The sequence below is a fragment of the Mirounga angustirostris genome, unplaced genomic scaffold (genome assembly GCF_029215605.1).
Source record: "Mirounga angustirostris isolate CCGP_5_RB_7025 unplaced genomic scaffold, mMirAng1.0.hap1 SCAF_15, whole genome shotgun sequence".
Lineage (NCBI taxonomy): Eukaryota > Metazoa > Chordata > Mammalia > Carnivora > Phocidae > Mirounga > Mirounga angustirostris.
This window is the reverse complement of record NW_026991723.1, coordinates 88731570-88751494: the sequence shown is the minus strand read 5'-3', so window position 1 is coordinate 88751494 and position 19925 is coordinate 88731570. Positions and strand designations below refer to the sequence as shown.

Below are 19925 nucleotides of genomic sequence, written 5' to 3'. Positions count from 1 at the left end.
TTATGCTGGCAGCCACAGGTACAAGCGGGAACTGTCCTGGGCAAACAGCACACCTGGTCACCAGTAATGCTCCCCTCCCCCACCACACACACACACACACACACACACACACACACACAGTGTGTCCCTGGGGATTGGATCTGGGAAGTCTCCTTCTCCACAGACTTGCCTTCATCTTGCCCCCAGGATCGGGACCCTGGGGCCAGCTGGTCATCTATTCTGTGGTTGTCCCTGAGGGATGAAGTGGCCAGGCTGTCCCGAGGAAGGGGGCTGGACAGAATGGAATGTCCCGAGGTGGGCCAGTGGCAGGGCCGCAGCAGTTCAAGGCCTCACGTCCCCAGCACAGTGAGCACCTGCTTCCCCTAGGTTATTCCTCGATGCCCATCCACCCCTAGGGTTTGGGTCTGGCCAAGCTGTGTGACCTTGGGCAAGGCACCCGACTTGTTTGAGGCTCAGCATGCTGAGCTGCAGAATGGAGGAAGCAGCGTCTCTCACCAAGCAGGGGCTGTTATAACTTTTATGACTTTCAGGGTGGTTTGAGCAGAGAGTAAAAGCTTGCAGGGGAGAACTAGGAATTCTTAGGAATTACAACCCTTGGTTGATGGGAGACGTTCCATCTGGAGGCCAGATTAGGGACCTGACCTAGAATGGGGCCCTCATGACATACTTCCCAGTCCAGGCTCAGATGGCCTGTTGCCCTGGTCTGTGGCGGTGGTTGGCCGCCCCACCTTCCAGGGCTCAGCTGCTGGGCTGCATTGCTCGCCAGATGCTCGACAGCTGCCGCATTCCACGCAGCACAGCCCCACCTCTGGGGCCAGAGAGTGGCTCTGCCCACACCAGGCATGACCGGGACCGCATGAGTCACGAGATGTCAAGCCTGAGGTACGTCACCATGGAATGGAGAGGAGGCCCATTCTGCCTCCCCCCACCCCCCATTGGGATGCTGAGACTGGGCTTTGCTGAGCCCCACAGCTTGAGTGGATAGGGGCTTAATGCCAAGAGCAGGCATCAGAATGGCTGTGTACACCTATCAGCACAGAAACTGGGTGTTGGGGAAGAGGGGCCTGAGGGTGTCAGACCCTATCTATCCCAGGGGTCTTCAAACAACCTTGGTCTCCTTGTCACCACCTATACCAGACACCAATCATCGAACTCCCTGTGGAGCACCAGCCTCCTGCCCCTGTCCTTCCTCTCCTACCTACCAAGTCACTCCCTGGGTCATTGGTGTCCACCATGTCATACACACACGCACACGCCCTCACTCCCCATGGCCTTGGCTTTCAGGTTGTCTGTGGAGGAGCATGCCTCTTCTCTGAATGCTCTCCCCCAGTAGATCTGGAGAGGATCCAGATAAGCTTTCAGTATATGGCCTTGTACCCAGAGACTCCTGCTATTCTGACTTGGAGGGGGGCGGCTGGCTTAAGTTGGGTCTGTCTCTCTTGAGAGAAGGTAGAATCAGGGCAATTTCAAGCTTGTCTCTGCGTTTGACTGATGACATGGGACTGGGGCGGGGGGAACGTGGGCATCTTCTTCCATCAAGCTCAGGAAGAGCAAAGAAAGCTGCTCTGCAGGGAAAAAAAAGCAGCAAACACGGAGGGAGAAGCAGAGGCAGAGGCAGAGGGAAGGGGCAGGAGAGTCCCACCCCAGGCTGTCCGGAGGCTTGGCAGTCTTTCCCACCCCAGGATTCTAGGAGACCCTCCCATGTCCTCCCGATGAACTCCCCTTTTTAATTTAAACCAACTTGAAAGGGGTTCAGACTATGTGGCCAAGAGCTTAGACTGCACACGCTCCACAATCCATCCTACCCACACGACCTGGGTTTCTGGAGTGATCAGTGCTGGCCAGGCCCCCACTCTATGAACCCTGAGCTATTGCCCACCCTCCTGCCTGGAATGTTCCCTCTGTCTCCCCACCCTTTAAGTCCTGGCCCAAAGCCCTCCTTCTCCTCCTCCTCCTCATTGGCATCCCTCCCTGAGCCTTTCTGTGCTGGGGACACTTGATTTTGAATTCACCGTGTGGGGCCTCAGTGTCTCCAGCCCAAACCAGATGTCAGCTGAGGGCCCCTCACACTCCTCTAGGCTTTGCCTGACAAATCCCCTGGAGCAGAGGGGAGAGAGCAGGTGCCTGTGGTCATTGGACCCTAGCCAAGCCCTCCAGCCAGCCCAATGAACTCTGCTTCTGCCACCTTCCTACTACTGCAGGTAGGCCAAGGCGGATCACTGAACATTCTTCCACCACTCCCCGGGTACTGGGTGTGCACACCCACATGCCAGGGTAGTGAGTCTGCACCCACAGCCAAGGCCCCTGCTGCCAACCAGCAGGAAAGGACCAAAGGCATTCCACCCAGCTAGTAAAGGGGTCCTTTATTTTCACATTTAACAGAACCGGTCCATGTTGCAGCCTGTCCCGCCCTGCCTGTGGCAAGAAAAGCCATGCAAGGGGTGGTGGGCTCCTGAAGCACGGGGCCCCGGTGCCGAGGGCCTGCTGCCGGCGGGAAGAGGGCCCCGGGGATGGGGAGGAGCTCCAGGAGGAAATGCCAGGAATCTTGGGCAGAGGCTGGTGGGGGACCTGACCACAGGGGGAACTCCCCAGCAGGACAGGCTGGAGTGGCAGCCAGGCCTCCACACCCAGCAGGGGCCTCCCCTGTGGCAGGTGGGGCCACAGGGTCTCAGAGCCAGTGTCAGTCAGTCAAAGGCCGGCTAGGGTCTTGGGGTCCCAAAGAGGAGCTCCCCCAGGACCCTAGTCCCCCTGACCCACGCCCCCTCAGGCCCTTGAGGCCCAGCTCTCTGGCTAGGCCACAGGCTGAAAGGAGCACCGGGCCCAGGGCAGGCTATTCCCAGGGTCCCGAGACCAAGCATTCCACGAAGCCAGTGATAACCGTGCAGGGGTGGGCCATCCTCCTGGCGGGCCGAGTAGGCTGCACCACAGCCCTCGAGGTCCCCGGGCCTCAGGTTCCTGAGACCCCCCCCAGATTGCTGCTGAGGATCTTGCATCTCTTGGCCTGCCTGGTCCCTCAGCTGCGCGGAGCAGGTGATGGGCGGGTGTCCCGGGATGTCCTGCAGCAGGACAGGGGGCAGTTCCGGGGCTGGGGGCTCTGGCTCTTGCTGAACCCATCCTGGATCTCTGAGGTTGGCCCCCCTCAGCCTCTCAGGCACCAGCTCTGCCTGGGTCCTCGCCTTCCGGAGCAAGAGTGAGTGTGGCCGTGCGGAGGGTATGTTAAAGCATCGGGGGGAGAGGGGTGCACAGCTGATGTGCGGTAACCGGCTGTGGACTGAGTGTACTGTGTGCACGCACGGGGGAGCCGGCATACGTGTGTGCATTATGCACACAGGCGTGTCCCCACAATGTGCGCACGTAGGTGTTATCGACACTGGGCTGCGTGTGTTTATGCATCACGGCATGGGAGCGCCTGCCCGGGTGAACTGTGCACGGACGCGGACTCTGGCGGTCCTGGACTCGGAAGGCTACGTGAGTATTCACTTGGGCTGGGTACGCAGCGCCTGCAGGACTGCACCTGTGTGGTGTGTGTTCCTGCCCCGGGCTAGGGCCATAGCGGCGGGGGGTGGGGGCGCCTGGGGGGCCTTCACTGCCAGGTGGCACAGCTCTGGGGCAGGCTATGCAGAATGGCCTCCAGGTTCTGCTTGTCAGCACGGATCTCAGCGAGGTCGTTCTCGAAGCTCTGGATCTGCAGCTCCTGCTGCTCGGACTCCTGCTGCAACAGCCTCAGTTTCCCCTGCAGGGCCCCCGGCGGGCTCAGCTGCAGCCTCAGGCGCTCCAGGGCCCACTGGGTCTCGTTCAGGGCCTGGGCTGGGGCTTGATGGGTGTCCAGCGACTCTGCAGAGGGGCACGGACAGCCTCAGCACAGGCCAGGTCCCTGGCGGGCCCCAGAGCCTGTTCGGCCCCCACCCCCGAGAGCCTTGCCGGCCCAAACCTTCCAGGATTCTGACTGCCCACGATCCACCAGGAAAGCAAGGGACAGAGAAGGCAGTGTGCCTGGTCTGGACACCCCACTGGGTTCACATGAAGACTCTGGAACTTTCCCCCTAGGCAGCAGTGGGCAACTGTTCATTTTTGTTGTGGTTATTACTGTTATTGATAAAAGGGACACCCTGTGCGGGTCCTGAGCCCATTTCCTAAAGCCGTGTGTGCACACAGGGTCCCCACGATTCCTGCTGGCTCCAACATACGTGCCGCCTTGCCGAGAGCACACATTTACAGATGCCACGTGTGCCGAGACGTGGCCAGCCACTGGGGTAAAAAGAAGCGTCTCTGGCATTAGAATGAGGGCCGGGAGAGCAGATGGGGCGGGAAGGGCTGCTGGCCCTGTGAGCAGGCAGCGGGGTCTCGTCCTGGCCCAGCACGGGGTAACTCTGTTTCTTGGCGTTCAGTGTTTCCCAGAGCCTCTCCGAGCGTAAAACAAGGACGTGGGGCCCGGCGCTCACATTTGAACTTGGTGGTGGCGGTGGTGGTGGCATGGAATCCGCGGGCTGTCTCCCCCACCTGGCCCTTCTCACTTTGTCATTTAAGGGTGACATTCAACAGGAAGACAAGGTTCAGGGGCGCCTGGGTGGCTCAGTTGGTTAAGCGACTGCCTTCGGCTCAGGTCATGATCCTGGAGTCCCGGGATCGAGTCCCGCATCGGGCTCCCTGCTCGGCGGGGAGTCTGCTTCTCCCTCTGACCCTCCCCCATCTCGTGCTCTCTCTCTCTGTCTCATTCTCTCTCTCAAATAAATAAAAAAATTAAAATTAAAATTAAAAATTAAAAAAAAAAGGAAGACAAGGTTCAGCCAAGTGGGAGAGTAGTGGGGATGGGGAAGTAAGTTCTAAATGGCTTCTAATCCCACAGGATCCCACCGGGCCCAGGGCTCCCCCGAGCCCCAAATTTCCTGGGCAACGAAGGTGGGGGTTGGAGGGCAGGTAGTGGCAAGAGCTGAGGGCAGGGGTGGGGGGGACGTGGCAGGAAGAGGCATCGGGGAGCTGAGCCCTGCCGGCCTGGGCAGATCCCGCTCCCAGCAAAGACCTCCCGCACAGGGAAGTCCAAACCGCCTGGCCTTCAAGATTCAGGGTCAGGTTGCAGCCATACTCCGCCTGCCCCGCGGGGGCTCCCAGGCAGGGTCCTGCTGGGTGCTGCTCACGCCTGCGCCCCCAAGCCAAGCACAGCACATGAATAAATGACAACAGCCAGAGCAGGTTAGCCTCGCAGAGCGCCCGCCCCGTGCCGGGCACTGCGGCCAGTAGCCTGAGTCCTTGGCGTCGGGTACAGACCAGCGGCTACCAGTGGGCACCCCGAATCAACAGACCTGCGTGCGAACCTCAACTTCCCCACTGACTGGCCGTGGGGCCCTGGGCACATCATTTAAACTCTCTGTGCCTCAGATTGCCTGTCTGCAAAATGGCAAGAGCAGGGAATTCTAGGAAATCACGTGCACGCGGAGCTTAGCGTGGGCCTGGCATGTGGACACAGTGCGGAACGCGGCGATTCTTCCCCTTATTAATAATAAGGGCACGGGGGCGCCTGGGTGGCTCAGCCGTTTCGTGTCTGCCTTCGGCTCAGGTCATGATCCCAGGGTCCTGGGATCGAGCCCCGCATCGGGCTCCCTGCTCTGCGGGAAGCCTGCTTCTCCCTCTCCCACTCCCCCTGCTTGTGTTCCCTCTCTCGCTGTGTCTCTCTCTGTCAAAGAAATAAAATCTTAAAAAAAAAAATAAAAAAAATAATAAGGGCACGTGCGTGCTGTTACGTAGGTGACCCTGAGGACGTGACACTAAGTGGCAGAAGCCAGTCACAGAAGGACACATACTGGGTGTGAGTCCACTGACGTGAGGTCCCTGCAGTGTCAGGTTCATAGAGACTGAAGAGAAGATGGGGGTGCCAGGGGCTGGGGGCAGCAGGGAGTTCATGTCTAATGGGCACAGTGTTTCGGTTTGAGAAGAGAAGGTTCTGGAGATGGGTGGCAGGGACGGCTGCACAACAGTGTGAATGTACTTAATGCCACTGAAGTGGGTGCTTAAAGGTGGTTAAAACGGCCAATTTTGGGTTATGAGTATTTTACCACGATTTTTAAAAATGCATGCCTACTGTGCTCCCCCCACGCCCCCCGCTCTGAGGCCTCCAGGCCTTGCTGGGTGCTCTCCCACTCGTCTGAAACGTCTCTTTGCTGAGGCTCATCTCCATTCTTCCTCCTCCCTGGGAGCCGCGGCTCACTGACTCTCACCACACAGCGAGGAAAGCACTTTCTAAATTATGCTGGTGTTTATTCCCATTTTACAGATGAGGGAACCGAGGTTCAGGTTTTCCCAGGGTCTCACAGCCAGGGAAGGGAAAGCGCCGGACTTGAGTCTTGGTCTGATTCCAAACCAGCACCTGATTCTCAATGCCACCCTTGCTTCTGTGACATCCCCTCTCCTTCTCTAAAACCCTCAACCACTCAGGGCCCATCTGCTCCTGTGGTCCCTGCAGGTGTTCTGTCTGCTGAGTCTCCTCCCAGCCAAGCCCCCACCCCACCCCCGCCAGACTGGCGGCCCCTGGAGGCACACAGTGACACTAGCCCCACTTTGTACGGGGGCCTGGAGCTATTTCAAATGCTTGTGGCTGGGGATGAGGGACCGTGGGCAGCTGGGGGCGAGGAGGAAATCTTCTCTAGGACAGGGCCTCACAGAAGCTCGTGGGGGTGCTCCAGGGACCCAGGGGTCTCCTTACCCAGCCTGGCGAGCAGCTCCGACAAGACCTGGACGTCCTTCTCCAGGGAGGCGCGCGATTCCCAGATCTGCAGCTCCAAGGCGTTCAGCTCTGCACCCATCTGGGGCGGGAGGGAAAGCTTGAACGGGCTCCCTGCTGGCTCGGCTCCCTGCTGGCTCGGGGGCCAGCAGGAACTGGGAGTGTTGGGGGGGCGGGCCTTGGGACGCACACATACCAGCTCTGCTTCCTCCATCTCCTGTCTTCGGGCCTGTGAGGCTAGCACCTGCCGGGAGGTCTGTCGGAACGTCGCCCGCGTCTGGCTGGAGAGCCGGCCTGCCCGGCGGTGCTCCTGCTTGCCCTCCCGGAGCAAGGCCTTGGCGAGCTGGGGGGTGGGCAGCAGCAGAGGGAGAAGAGGGTGAATGGACTGAGTCCTTTCAGAGGTGAAGAGCACTGACGGCCATAATGCCAATCGTCAGTCGTCAGTATGAGCCCGGGATCATTCATTCATTCCACAAACACAGACCGGATGCTGGCTAGATGCACAGAGCCAGCGGGGGCCTAGAAGGAGGCACACGGATTAGCCTTTGGCCCCAATTAAAAAACAAGACCCTGGAAGTTTGGGAGAGTAAAGCCAGGCTGACCTAGGTGAGAGTCCTGGTTATGTGACTTAAGTCACTAAACCGGGCTGGTCCTCGGGGTCTTCACCAGCGACAACAGTGACCTCTATTTCTTGAGGGATCGACAGGGTCACTTGCAGGACGCTCCAGGGCTTCGAGCCTGGGGCCCCCTGAGCCCTCGGTAAGTGCGGAGGGTTCAGCATGGGTTACATGGAAGGGGGCAGATCCGTAGGGACCACGTTTCACCTACAGAAGGGGCAGCTCTTTTAGAACAGTCCTCCCACAGGCCCAGAAGGCAGGGACGTCACTGTTGTCACACCCATGACCCTGACCTTAGCACTGTCTTTGGCCAACACCTCGGCTTCCCTGCCCTTCTTCTTGGCACTGGAAGAGACAGATGCTGCGTTCCCCAGCATTCTCTCCGCCTGCTTGGTCTTCTTTCTCAAGTCGGTGAGGAGCCTGCTCCTGACGATGCCTGCCTTCCTCCCCAGCATGGCCTGGTCCCTGGGCCGAGGAAACTGCCGCTTCATTCCTGCAAACCCGGGGGGTGGGGGGGCGGGCTGTGTCAGCAGGGCGGGCTCACCCCTCAGGAGCCTGCCAGGCAGGCGGTCACTGCCTCGGGCCCATAGTCGACGTGAGAGGAACTTCTAGAGGCAGGAGATCTACGTGCAACCTTCTGAGGCTCATCTGGGAAACAAATAATGAGCGAGACGTACTGCTCGGTGAATTCAAGGATTCATATTATATTAGGATGTTTGTTAAAATCGCGAGATTGCATGGTTGGCCAATGCCTGGGCCAGGGGTGGGAATGGATGGGGAGCCCCAGCACGGTACCCAGCAGATCCATTCAGCTCTCTTTCTGTGTAGCCCCTATTTCTAAAAGGGCTTTGAAGTGGCTTATAGTGATAGGTAAGTCAACCACTGGACCATTAAAGTGAAAAACCAAGGGCCCTATGTAACTGGGGGGATGAGGAAGGGAAGAAGAGGAGTGGGGCGTACCAGAAAATTAGGATAATGACATTACAGCCGCTGAATGCTCTATTTACCTCTGAGCTTCCTAGCAGCCAAGACAAAAAGGGAAGTATTAAGATTTGCATAGGTTTTGCTACCTAATAAGAAGTAGCTTCCCTCTGTAAAGAAGAGAGACTTTTCCCTTTTCTTTCAGATAAAATTTTAAGGGGAACTGGGAGTACTAACAATAGTCAAATTTTAAATGAATCAGGCCTTCTAAGGCAGAATATCACATAATTTTCCATGAAGATAATCGAGAAATTAGATCTACTTTGTTTCTTGTATACAAAATTGGTGTTTCTTAAAATGCACTCCGTGGAGTCCTAACTCTATGGGGTATTACTAAACATCAGGAGAAAACATCAAGCTTAAATAAAGAGAACCGGGTTTCTCTATGGCAGGACTTCTCAGGGCCTTTACTATCGTAAGGTGCACACCGTATGGCCTCAAGAGGGCACTAGAGTAGCGACATTTCCTAAACTTATCTGAACACAAACACAACTGGTGGCAGAGCCTGTCTTGGGCTAGGGGCCCCAGGGCCACACCCTGGGGAAAGCTGCTCTATATTCACTCAGTGAATTTTCCTTTCATCCTGAATACCCACTGAGCACAGGCCAGCTGGTGGTGAGAGAGGGTGTCTCTGAAAAGGGGTAGGAATGGGGAAAAGAGCTTGGGGTTAGTGGTTTGAGAGGAGTCCTTGTGTGGACCACGGTACTGCACCAAGGGGGCAAATTTCCATGCAGTACATCCCACAGCGAGAAGGCGATACCTCGTGGGCTAGTGACCCCACATTGCTGGAAGCAGGGAAGCAGAGGGTGGAAGAGCCCCCTGCCGGGTGAGGGGGTTGCAGCAGATGGCTTTAGCAACCCTTACAATTTAATGTTCTAAAGTCCTAATGTTCTACCACTCAATCACGGAGTTTACATTTTCCTAAATGCTACTCAGAGATAAGTGCTCGCGGCTACGCCTTCCCCATCGGAAGCCCCCTGGCTGGTGGGTGGCCAGGCCTTCCGACTGCAGAGAAACCTAGAGAAAAGGAAGCCACCGACTAGCTCACTCTCTGCCCCAGAGGGCAGGGGTCCGTGGCTGCAGCCACATCTCTCAGCAGCAGCAGATGGAGTTGGGGAGGAAAGTTCCGGAACTGAGAGGACCACAGAGCCTGACTTCCAGTCTCAGACCCCAAGGGGCCTCTGGGGCTGCCAGTGTTCCTGCCTTACCCAGTTCACTGGGCAGAGCCACAGATAAAGAGTGAGGGGGCTTCTGTCTGGAGCACAGGGGACACCACAGAAGCCTGTTCTAGAGGGGACGCGGAGCTGGAGAATCCTAACACTGGACGGTTTCTATTACGCGCACCTCTGACCCAGGGATAGTTATCAATCCCTTTCCTTGGTCTACACATCTATAAAATGGGACCACTTATCCTTATTTTCCTAAGGCTCAAGGAGACCTGGACTGGCATCAACCCACACCCCTTTCTAAGGAGAAGTCTGTCTCCTTCCCCGTGGCCTCAGCTGAACCCTGGATCATGGCAGCCATTTGTACCAGGTGACAGGACCCCCCCGTCAGAGCAGACTAGACCAGGGATGGACGGCCGAGGGCACCAGAGTCTCTTGGCCCTGACTGGTTCTGCGTGTGGTCTGATGACTGACAGCCTTGTGGGTGAGACACCGGTGAGTGGTGTGTGAGGGAGAGACAAGCGGCCACGGGAGAGGTCCTGGTTGGGGGTGGGGGTGGGGAACAGGCTGCTCGGCTTATGCCCTCACAACTGGACTTCTGTCCCCTTCTTGTCCCCAGGGCCAAGCTGGCCTGGCTGAGGCAGGAGTCCGGGTGGCTGTCACGGACATGTGTACGTCAAGATGCCTCGGGTTCAGCAAGGCATGTGTACCTTCCAGGTCAGCCAGCAGGGTCCTGGCTCCGGTGACAGTCAGTGTGGCGGCCTGGACCGAGGAGGAAGCCTGGGTCAGGGCGGCTCCGGCCTCTTGGCGTAGCTGGAGAGAGAAGAGAGAAGCTGGGCAGGGGGTGCTGCAGGAGACAGGAGACACTGGAGGATGGGAAGAACAATTTCCAGTCTTTGCCCTCCCCTCCCCTGCATTCCGCCCCCCAACCCCGCCCCAGGTGCCTGCCTCAAAGGACAGGAGCCCACCTGCGTGAGGGGCTCGGTCTTGTGCAGCACGGCCTGGGCGGTGGCCTGGAGGGTCCCGGCAGCCTCGGTGAGCCTGCGCTCTCTGGATGCGACTGTCTTCTCCAGGGCCTGCACCTTCAGGCTCAGGGCCCTGGCCTGGGACTTCTGAGGCTGCAGGGAGATGGTGGGCTCAGGCAGGGCCTGGCCGGAAGGTCGGAGGGGCAGATCGTCTAGCGGGGCAGGAATGGCGGGGGCAGGGCTGCCTGTGGACCCCGGGAAGCGGAGGGGCCAGGGCAGGGGACGCCAGGTGGGGGACCCTGTCTCTATCCCAGCTCTACCAGTGACCAGAAGTGAGGCCTCCCTGACCTGCATCTCCTTCCCCAGGTCCACAATCTCAGCGGAAATCTTGGGGGCGAATGTACTTTCCTGACTTCAGAGAAGCAGAGCTGTTTAGGTACCGCACATCATCTAGCACCTTCAGCGGCTTCTGGGGCCACGCTAAGGGTCAAGCCCGGTAACACCTGCATGGTACTCTTCATGTTCGGGGTGGGGGCAAGCAAGGACCCCAAACAAGCAGCTTCAGGCAGGTCAGGTTTTGCCCTAAATCTATTTGTAGAAGCTCAGTCTCTTCCTTAAAGTGCAGTTTCTGAGTTCTGGGATTTCAGGATTACTGAGCAGACGCGACGGAGCTGATTTATCCAGGGGGCCCACAAGCACTAGGGCCACCTTGCACATTACTCATGAATCCTCGCCCGGCCCCCGTGGACGCAGCCCTAGGATAACCTAATGGGTGAGTTCTATCTGACAGAAGACCTAACTGAAGCACAGGGGGGGGAAAGTCTTTGGCCCAGGTCACAGATCTGGAGGGGGGGAGCTGGGGTTTGATCCCACGCCTGTCTGGTGCCTTTGTTAACGCCGCTTCGGCGAACTGCGTGGCTTCGCTAGATCATCACAACCAACAACGAAGACTGGCCGAGCGCTAACTCTGCCAGGCGGGCGCTCCGCCAAGCCACGGAGGTGGATTATCTTGTTTTAATCGACCGCCATCTAGTTAAAAATAAGCCCCATGATCTGCCCGAACCCGGGCCGCACCGGTTTCCCAGCTGCCGCTTTCTCCCACCCCTACCCCATGCCGAGCTCCGGGGCCGGGCTGACCTGTGCCGCGGGGGTGGCCAGCGAGGCCAGGCGCGGGGCTGCGTCTGCACCGTCTCGCCGCACAGCGGCCAGCACCCTCTCGGCCTCGGGCTGCGCCTCTGCCAAAGCTGTGCCCAGCGCCTTCCGGGCCGCCTGGACCTCCTGGTACCTGAGCGGAGACAGCAGAGGTGGCTCGCAGGGCAGAGGGCACAGGGCAATCCTTCCCTGTGGCTGCCCCCCACCCCCCGCCACAGCCCCCCGCCAGAGCCCTCTTCAGGGTCCGCACCCAGCAGCTGGCCTCAGAAACTGGCCGCTGCTCGGCCTCGTTCACATGAATGGAAGAGGCAGTGGAGACACCACATTCTTGTTTCTTCATTCATTCCATTCAAGCACTTTTTTCTGAAGGGCCTTGCCCTTGGTTTCCACCCAAGAGTCATCTGTTTTGCAAATGTTGGGAGCCTCCGGCTGAGTTATTAAGTGGAAAGTGCCTGGTGCTGGGGAAGGGACGGAAGCCCAGGCCCTGGTCTTGGCTATGCCCTCGGGTGACCTTGGGCATGCCGCTCTCCAGATAAATGGAGAGCCCTGGGCTGCGTGATCGCTCTGAGGCCCCTTTAGCTCCAAGGGGCTGTAGTCAACCCCATAGAACAGTTCTCTGTGCCGTCCAGCTGATCACACCCTCCCCGTCCATCTCCACCAGGGGCACGGACCTCTCCCCACTTGTCAGAGAGGCCCTGCCCCCACCCCTGCCCCAGGAGCGGGTCATGTGACCTCACCCCACTCATGCTAGTTGGCTGGGGGCGGGCCACCTGACTGGAGGTGGGCCAATTAGATTCTCTCATCTAGGAAGTCAACTTGGGACTTTTGAGAACTCGCTGGGTCTCTCCTGACCCTTTGACTACGGAGGAGAGAAGAGGGTCACCCAGGGAAACAGAGGCCAAGCTGGAAGCTGGTGCCTGAGAGGAATTGCCTGGGGACCGGGGGCGGGGCGGGGGGGGGTGCCGCCTGGGATGGGGCTGGGGGATGCGGCAGGGGTGAGAGAGGGAGGTGCTGCTCTGGATCTTCCTGGTTCAGGCCCTCGTCCCTTCTCTCCAGAGGCTGAGCTGTACCCCCAGGCAAAGTGGGCCCAAGACCTCAGATATCCTTCCCACCCCTACACAAAGAACGTCAGGACGTGGGAAGGAAGCCAGTTCTGGAACCAGCAGCCTGCCACCAGGCCCCATCAGCTGCAGGAGGCCAGTTCAAGCTTCTACCCACACCCGGGAGGCCTCACCTGTCCTCCAGTTCCCGCCGGGCCTGCAAGGCCACTCTGCCCTCCACCAGACTCCAGAGAAGCACGTAACTGGCGTTGGAGGCGACCAGGGCCCTCCGAGCAGTGGCCTCAATCTTGGCACTAGTGTCCCTGTGGCTGTATGGAAAAGCCCACCTGACAGTCACCAACAGCTCATACAGAAGGGGGCCTATGCCCGAACCCACACCTCCCACCACGTGGGCCTCCCACCAACCCAAACAGAGTCCAGTCCGGAGGGCCAGGCTCCTCTCCTCCCTCCGCCCCATACACAGCGAGTGTATTCCTGTTACATAGAGTTTATGGCTGTTGTCCTGGCATAATGATCCATCAGGTCTTTTAGCACACATAAAGCCTCAGTTTGGACAATGATGATATGGTCACCCTAATAAAGCCATCACAGAAGAGAGTGGTCAGGACAGCCTGGGTCTGAATCCAGGCAGGGGGACACCTGTGAGGCTGACCCTAACCCCAGAACCCCCTTGAAAAAGGGCTGGGCTCCCTTCTGGACCAGGCTCCCAGGGCTTAGGGTCTCACCTCCTGGCGAGGGCACGGGCCTCTGTGGCCAGGTGGCTCCAGGTGGTGGGCTGGCCGGGCCCTTCCTGAGGAATCACCTTTGGAGAAGAGAGGGAGAGGAAAAACTGATGGCCATCCCTGAAGGGCAAGGACCTCATTTGGTTAAATTACTGGGAGAACAAACTATGCCAGTTATTTTATAAATGCTATATAAAGGCTCAAAGTCAGCACCCAGTGAGCAGAGCCCTGGAACGTGGAAACGACAGAAATGACACCCACCACCCATTCGATGGGCATTCACTGTCCACCTGGAACAGGCCTTGTTCTATGTAGACATGATCCCACTGAGTCAGCACAAGGGGCACTGTGTGACCCCCATTCTGCAGATGAGGAAACGGAGCCTCTCCAAAGAAGCACACCCCAGGCCACCAGATAGATCACCAGGTGAGCCCAGGGCGGGTGGTGGGGAGGGGCCCCTGGGGTACCAGAGATTTGAGGATGATGGCTGCCTGCAGAATCTCTTCTTCCGAGGACTCCAGCGCTGCATCGAGCTCTGCCAGCTGGATGCAGGGCTTCTCTGCTCGGGCCTGGGCACAGTGGGCACTCCTGCTCAGTGCCCGCAGCTGCTCCCGGGAAGCCTTCACCGCATCCTCGAGGCCTGTCACCTCCTCCAGGAAGGCCTCCCGGGCTCCTGCATGAAGCCCACAAAGTCCAGGGGTCACAGAGCAATTGAGATTTCACAATGAAGCGCCTGCCTTCGGGGACCCCCATCTGTGCCCTGCACTCTGCCTGGGCACAGCTGAACTCCATCACCAGAGCTAAGCACCACCACCAGTCAGTTCCAAGGGAAGAGCCTCGCCATTTTACAGATGCAAATGCTGAGGCCCAGAAGAGGCCAATCACAACCCAAGGCCTCCCACACCAGAAGTCAGCCACAGTCAAGAGGCTTAGAAGGAATCCAGACCTGCTAGAGCCACAACAAGCAATTCCTGAACCTGAGACCGCAGAAACGCCCCCGCCTCGAGTCAGCTCTGTGACCTGCAGTGTGGCTCAGTATGGGCTTTTTTTTTTTTTTTAAAGATTTTATTTATTTATTTGAGAGAGAGAGCATGAGAGGGGGGAGGGTCAGAAGGAGAAGCAGACTCCCTGCTGAGCAGGGAGCCCGATGCGGGACTCGATCCCGGGACCCGATCCCGGGACCCGGGGATCAGGACCTGAGCCGAAGGCAGATGCTTAACCGACTCAGCCGCCCAGGTGCCCCTACTATGGGGTTCTTAACACAGAGCATCTGGAAGCTCCCTATTCTGATAATGAGTGTTGCTAACAGGAGCTCAGCTTACCTATGTCTGGCTGCTAAATGAGCATAGATGCTTATGAACATGAAATTATACAGAAGAATCAATTCACTTTCAAGGTTCCCTAAATTGCAGGGTCCCAAGGCCAGATTCCACCTGGCTCTAATAACAGCTTTTCCCCCCTCATTCAGTCATTTATTTTCTATGCTGGGGAGTGAGCAATATGGCCAACAGTCAAGACAGCAGAAACGTTACCTGTTCAGCACCTGGGACAGCACCTCAATGATTATTTGTTGCATGCGTGAATCATTGAATGAACTCAGCCCGTCGCCACTGAGCTTGTGGTCTGGGTGGGGCATGGGGCTAGCCCGCTATCGTCAGAGACTAATATTAATAAGGTTACAAAGCACAACTGGGTGGGGGAAATTGAAGGAAAGATCTAGGGGGAGATGAGACTGTCATGGGATGAGCCCACGTAGTTGTGGAGGTCAGACAGGCTCTCCCAGAAAGTGACTTCTTCTAGGACCAAGCCCTCAGAGCCTTCGAAGCATCCTGAGAGCAGACCGAAGGGCTCCCAGGGATGTGTCTGACCAGCCAGACATCCCGTTGTCTCCCACTCTGCTCTCTCACTCTACCTTGCAGCAGGTGGTGGCCCTGGTAGACATCCCCCCGTGGGGCCTCTCCCTGCAGAATGTGCAGTGGTTCCCAGGGCGGGCCACAGTCAGACCCCTGCAGCCACCCCTCCATCAGGGTCAGCCTGGCCTTCAGCTTGGCAGCCTGGAGGAGTCAGGAAAAGAAGGGTGTGTGAGGCTGGTGGCCTGGAAGTCTGGTCTGGGCACCTCCCCCTGGCTTCTGCCTGGCCTTCCCTCCCCAATGGTTCCCTTCTCCCATCTCATCCTGGGCGCCAAAGCTGAGGACACTGCAGACCTTGGAGAACCAGCCTTGCCCACCCCTTCCTCCTTCCGTTCCCTTTCCTTCTCACACCCATGACCCCTGCTGCCATTCAGCCGACCGCATCTCTGTTCCACTTAGAGAAGGACAAGAAGGTAATCCCCAGGAGAATTTGTCCTACTATATTGCCACAGATCAGGTGCACCTGGATACCTGTTGGCCTAGTGAGCGCGCCATGCAGTGTCTCCTAGCGCTGCTCTTTTAATCACACGAACAATAACTGCGTTTACAGAGCACGTGCTAGGAGCCAGCCATTAATGCCCACTGGCCACGCACCTGCTCGTGTTCACCCTGTAACCACCCTAAGGGCCAGGGGATGCAGGTCCCGAGCCCTCTCTTTGATTCCAAAAGTCCAGAATGCTCTGAAAGACCATGAGGCTTTCCAGTTCTTATTTGATGGCAAAATCCAGGTTAAAAAAAAAATTCTAAACTCACTGGGAAGCAAAACTGTTCTGAATGAGGCTGTTTGTGGCCCTTATTTATTTGTTTGGTGTGACTATTCGCCTGTTTTCCCACAGACACATCACTGGGTTTGACTGCAGGGACTGGCCCAGGCACTGCTCGGGGGCAGGTTATGCTCAGCGCCCATCATTGTATCTTTCTAGAGTACCATCACTCTGATGGCTGGCCTCCCCGGTCTCAGGGAAGGGGTTGCAGGTCTATGTCCACTGTGGAATAGAGAGAGAATAAAGAGAGACACTGAAACTTACCAAAGCTGTTACCTGCTAATGGGGACAACGAATGGGGCTGGGGAGGGGAACCCCAGAGCTCATGCTCCTTGACCCCTGCACCACCCCTGCTCAAAATTCTACTTGTGTCCTAGCATGGGCATGGCCCTCCTCCTGACCCTCCCCACAAAGGGCCATCTATGGTCTCATCCCCCCTGAACTTCAGAAAGTATGAGACGTGGGCCTGGGTGCTCGGGCGGGACAGCTGGTGCAAGGCACTGTTCTCCTATCTGCTCAGGAGCCAGGGACAGGCAGAGGTGAGGGCTGAGCAGGGCTGGCATTGGCCCGATGGCTGGGTGGGCACAGGGGGAAGGTGACCAGTGGCCCCAGAAGGCCTGAGAGCCGGCGGTGAGCAGGCATTTCCCGGTGCCCAGCACAGAGTTGGTGCTCACGGGAGGGGGTGTGAAGTGATGGGAGGTAGGGCAGGCTCACCTCCTCCTTCACCAGAGCATAGCAGGACGGGCACTCCTGACAGCATGTGCCGCCAGCTGTGAGGAAGAAGTTGTCCTGACAGCGGTCACACTTGTAGCCCACGAAGCCGGGCTTGCACACGCACGTGCCGTTCTTGTGGCATTGGGCCGAGGCGGCGCCCAACGGGGAGCACCTGCAGGCTGAGGGAACCGGGGCAGATGGCATCCCCCCCAATCGGAACCCCCAGGGCCCCTGCATGCTCACACCTGGATGCTCCAGACCCCCCAGGGCCAGCTCAACTACACTCCTGGGTCCTTCCCGGGACACTGAGTCAGAAGGTCAGAGGCGGTGACTGACTTGTTTCAGTGTCCCTGGGTCTGAGAAGCAGCCATGTTTAGGAACGGCCAGGCAGTCCAGCTGTGCGAATACGGACGCTGAGGCCCAGAGAGGTGACTCGATGACCCCAGCACACGGGAACTGAGCAGTGGAGCCTGGGGCTAGATTTTTGGTCCCCTACGCTCTCTTCACATTTCTACGGCCGCTTTTAGAAGATAGGCCTGCAGCTAATCTTCCCTTCTCTGCCACATGGCTGGCATCCCCGTGGCTCCTGTCCAGAAACCTCAGACCCCACCCTCCGGGCAGCCGGGAAGCACCCGGCCTCCTCACCCCGGCAGCCCTTGATGGAGAAGCCGAAGAAACCCAGCTGGCATCTGTCGCAGGCCTGGCCCTCAACCCCGGGGCGACAGGGGCACTGCCCAGTCTCGGGGTGGCACCGGTCCTCCTGGGAGCCCAGCGGGTGACACTTGCAGCTAGGATGGGGAAGGAACCCGGGTCGGAGACCAGCTCTGAGCCGCTCCCCACCCAGCCTCGGCTGGCTGCAGCCCACGAGGGGCCTCCGGATCACACTCTCTACCCACGAGGCCCCATCGCCACGTGGCCGTGGCTACACATCCAACAGCTTTCCCCGAGCTGTGTCCTGGGAAGCATGTCTCACAAAAAAGCTACCCCCACCCCCCAAATAAGGCTATGGGGACTGACAAATCTTGCAGATTATGCCCCTCTGTTGGAAAGTCACAACGCAATTAGCATATTAAAGGCACTGAGGAGTCTTGCAAGGAAGAAGCCTGTTTGCTGCACTGGGCATTTCCTCGGGGTCCTCCGCTGCTCCCTAAAGACACTGTCTAAGGTGCTGCTCTGGCCAAAAAGGCCACAGAGCTGCAGCGTCACTGAGCGGGGAATCAGAGACCATACCGGCCCTCTGCCCATCCGGACGTCCCTCAGGGTTGGTTTTGGCCTGCGTCCTGGGCTGGCAGGGCCACGAGTCTGACCCCCCAAGGGACCATTCCTTTGTCCCCCTCTGGGGCAGGGCACAGTGTCCCTGGCGGTGGGCCTGGGATGACACATTCTAAGCCAGGCCCCCCTCTGGGGGCTCCCCGGGACTTCTTCCATCCTGCAGACACACCCGGGGAAGGGCACCCGCAGCCTCACCCCACTCACCTCTGGCAGCCCCTCCCGGGCTGGAGGTCATAGAAGCCGGGGCTGCAGCGGCCACAGTCCCGTCCCGTAACGTGAGGCAGGCAGGGGCACTGGCCGGTCTCCGGATCGCAGGCTCTCTGCTCACTGATTGAGCCCTCGGGGTGGCAGCTACAGGCTGGGAATGGAAGCAGAAACGGTGTTGGGGAGCCACACAGATCATTGACTCAACCTTTGGGGGTCCAGGAGAAGATGGGGAGCCCACGGGGATGCCTCACATTCAACACAGACTACTAAGCTTTTTCTGGAAAAAGGCTCTAGGGCCGGGCTCAACTCTCACCCCATTTCCTATGTCCTTGGAGAGACAGCCTAGAATCCTCATGGCTGCAGATGGTTCTTCTGAACCTGCCTTGAACCCCAGCCGGCTGGGGAGAACGCCAGAGACCAGGCCAGGGAGTCACGGGTGGACCCGGGTGCCCACCGTTTTGGGTCACTTGACCCTGATCTCCTGGGCTCCACAGAGTGAGAGGCCGACTTCCTCACATGATGAAAGGGCTCTGGAGCAAGTAAGTTTGGGGGAAATGCTGGGCTTCTCCCTCCAGCACTTCTGGAGGCCTTCCACGGGCCGAGGCACACCATGGCCCTCTGAGCGGGGACAGGGGGCTGAGTGCTAACCCAGGCTGGGGAGAGGAATAGCCTGCTGGAAGCCCAGGGGCAGCACAAACGTGATGGGTGCTGTCTGCCACGGAGGACAGTCGTAGGCGCTAACTGCGGGGCTTACCTTACCTCATAAGGACTAAATTATCAAGGCAAAAAAAATCACAGGATCGACATTGATTAGATCGAAGCTGAGAGAGACCTTGACCTTGGACGAGAGCAAACTCCTAGACCTTCCAGACAATGAGAGCAAACTCCTAGACCTTCCAGACAAGGGGACAGAGAAGGTGAGGAATCTGCCTGAGGTTGCACAGCTCCCCCAAGCTGCGGGCTGGGTCTGGTGGAGAGGGGCCCCCGCCCTGCCCCACCCGCGGGGCGGAGGGTGGGTGCTCACGCGTGCATCTGTCTGCGGGCCGAGGGGCCAGGGCGCTCCCGTAGAAGCCGTCCTGACAGTGTTCGCAGTGGGCACCTGTCGTGTGGTGCAGGCAACGCAGGCAGTGGCCAGACAGGGGGTCGCAGTTGCCCACGGCGTTGGGGTCCACGTTCCCACTGCACTGGCACCGCAGGCAGGGCTGGGGAGCCCCAGAGAGCCCCAGAGGGTCTCCAAAGTAGCCGTCATCACAGAGCTCACAGCGCCGCCCTGGGGGAGGGAGACGGCTGTGTGTGGAGGAGCAGGCACGAGGCCCGAGGCACGTGGCACACGAGGCTGCCGGGTCCCCAGGCGGGGAGGGCGGGCGTCCCTCGGGCCTCCCTGTGCAGCCGAGCATGGGCTCCGGGGCCAGGGCCCAGCTCAGCCATCAGTGGGCTGTGTGGTCTTGGGCAAGCCCCTGTGCCTCCCTGAACTCGGGCTCCTCGTCTGCAAGGAGGGGACTATAATGGCAGCACCTCCAAGGGCTTGGTGAGGTAAGTGCTCAGCTCCTGGCACCTGCTAAGTGCTCAGCAGCAGGGGCTGTCCCCGCCTAGTCCATGTCGTCACCCTCCTCAGCACCACAGCCACCATCCTCTTCCTCAGCAAGGCCTGCAGGATGCTGGCGTGGTGAAGGCGGGGG

At 58.6% G+C, this 19925-nt stretch overlaps 1 protein-coding gene across 1 annotated transcript in view; it reads right to left on the bottom strand.

The window, feature by feature from the left end:
• Positions 1–2350: 2350 nt before the first annotated feature.
• Positions 2351–19925, bottom strand: part of LAMC3 (laminin subunit gamma 3) — a 55629-nt gene continuing 38054 nt past the window's right edge. Inside the window, exons 14-28 of the mRNA XM_045870476.3 lie at positions 19271–19516; positions 18244–18397; positions 17413–17555; positions 16768–16946; positions 15292–15433; positions 13847–14052; positions 13383–13459; positions 12831–12965; positions 11582–11729; positions 10448–10597; positions 10190–10292; positions 7626–7825; positions 6912–7058; positions 6698–6797; positions 2351–3834 (exon numbers count right to left, since the gene is read on the bottom strand). Coding sequence (XP_045726432.1) covers positions 3584–3834; positions 6698–6797; positions 6912–7058; positions 7626–7825; positions 10190–10292; positions 10448–10597; positions 11582–11729; positions 12831–12965; positions 13383–13459; positions 13847–14052; positions 15292–15433; positions 16768–16946; positions 17413–17555; positions 18244–18397; positions 19271–19516 — 2381 coding nt within the window. The 3' untranslated portion in view covers positions 2351–3583. The remainder of the gene's footprint in view (positions 3835–6697; positions 6798–6911; positions 7059–7625; positions 7826–10189; positions 10293–10447; positions 10598–11581; positions 11730–12830; positions 12966–13382; positions 13460–13846; positions 14053–15291; positions 15434–16767; positions 16947–17412; positions 17556–18243; positions 18398–19270; positions 19517–19925) is intronic.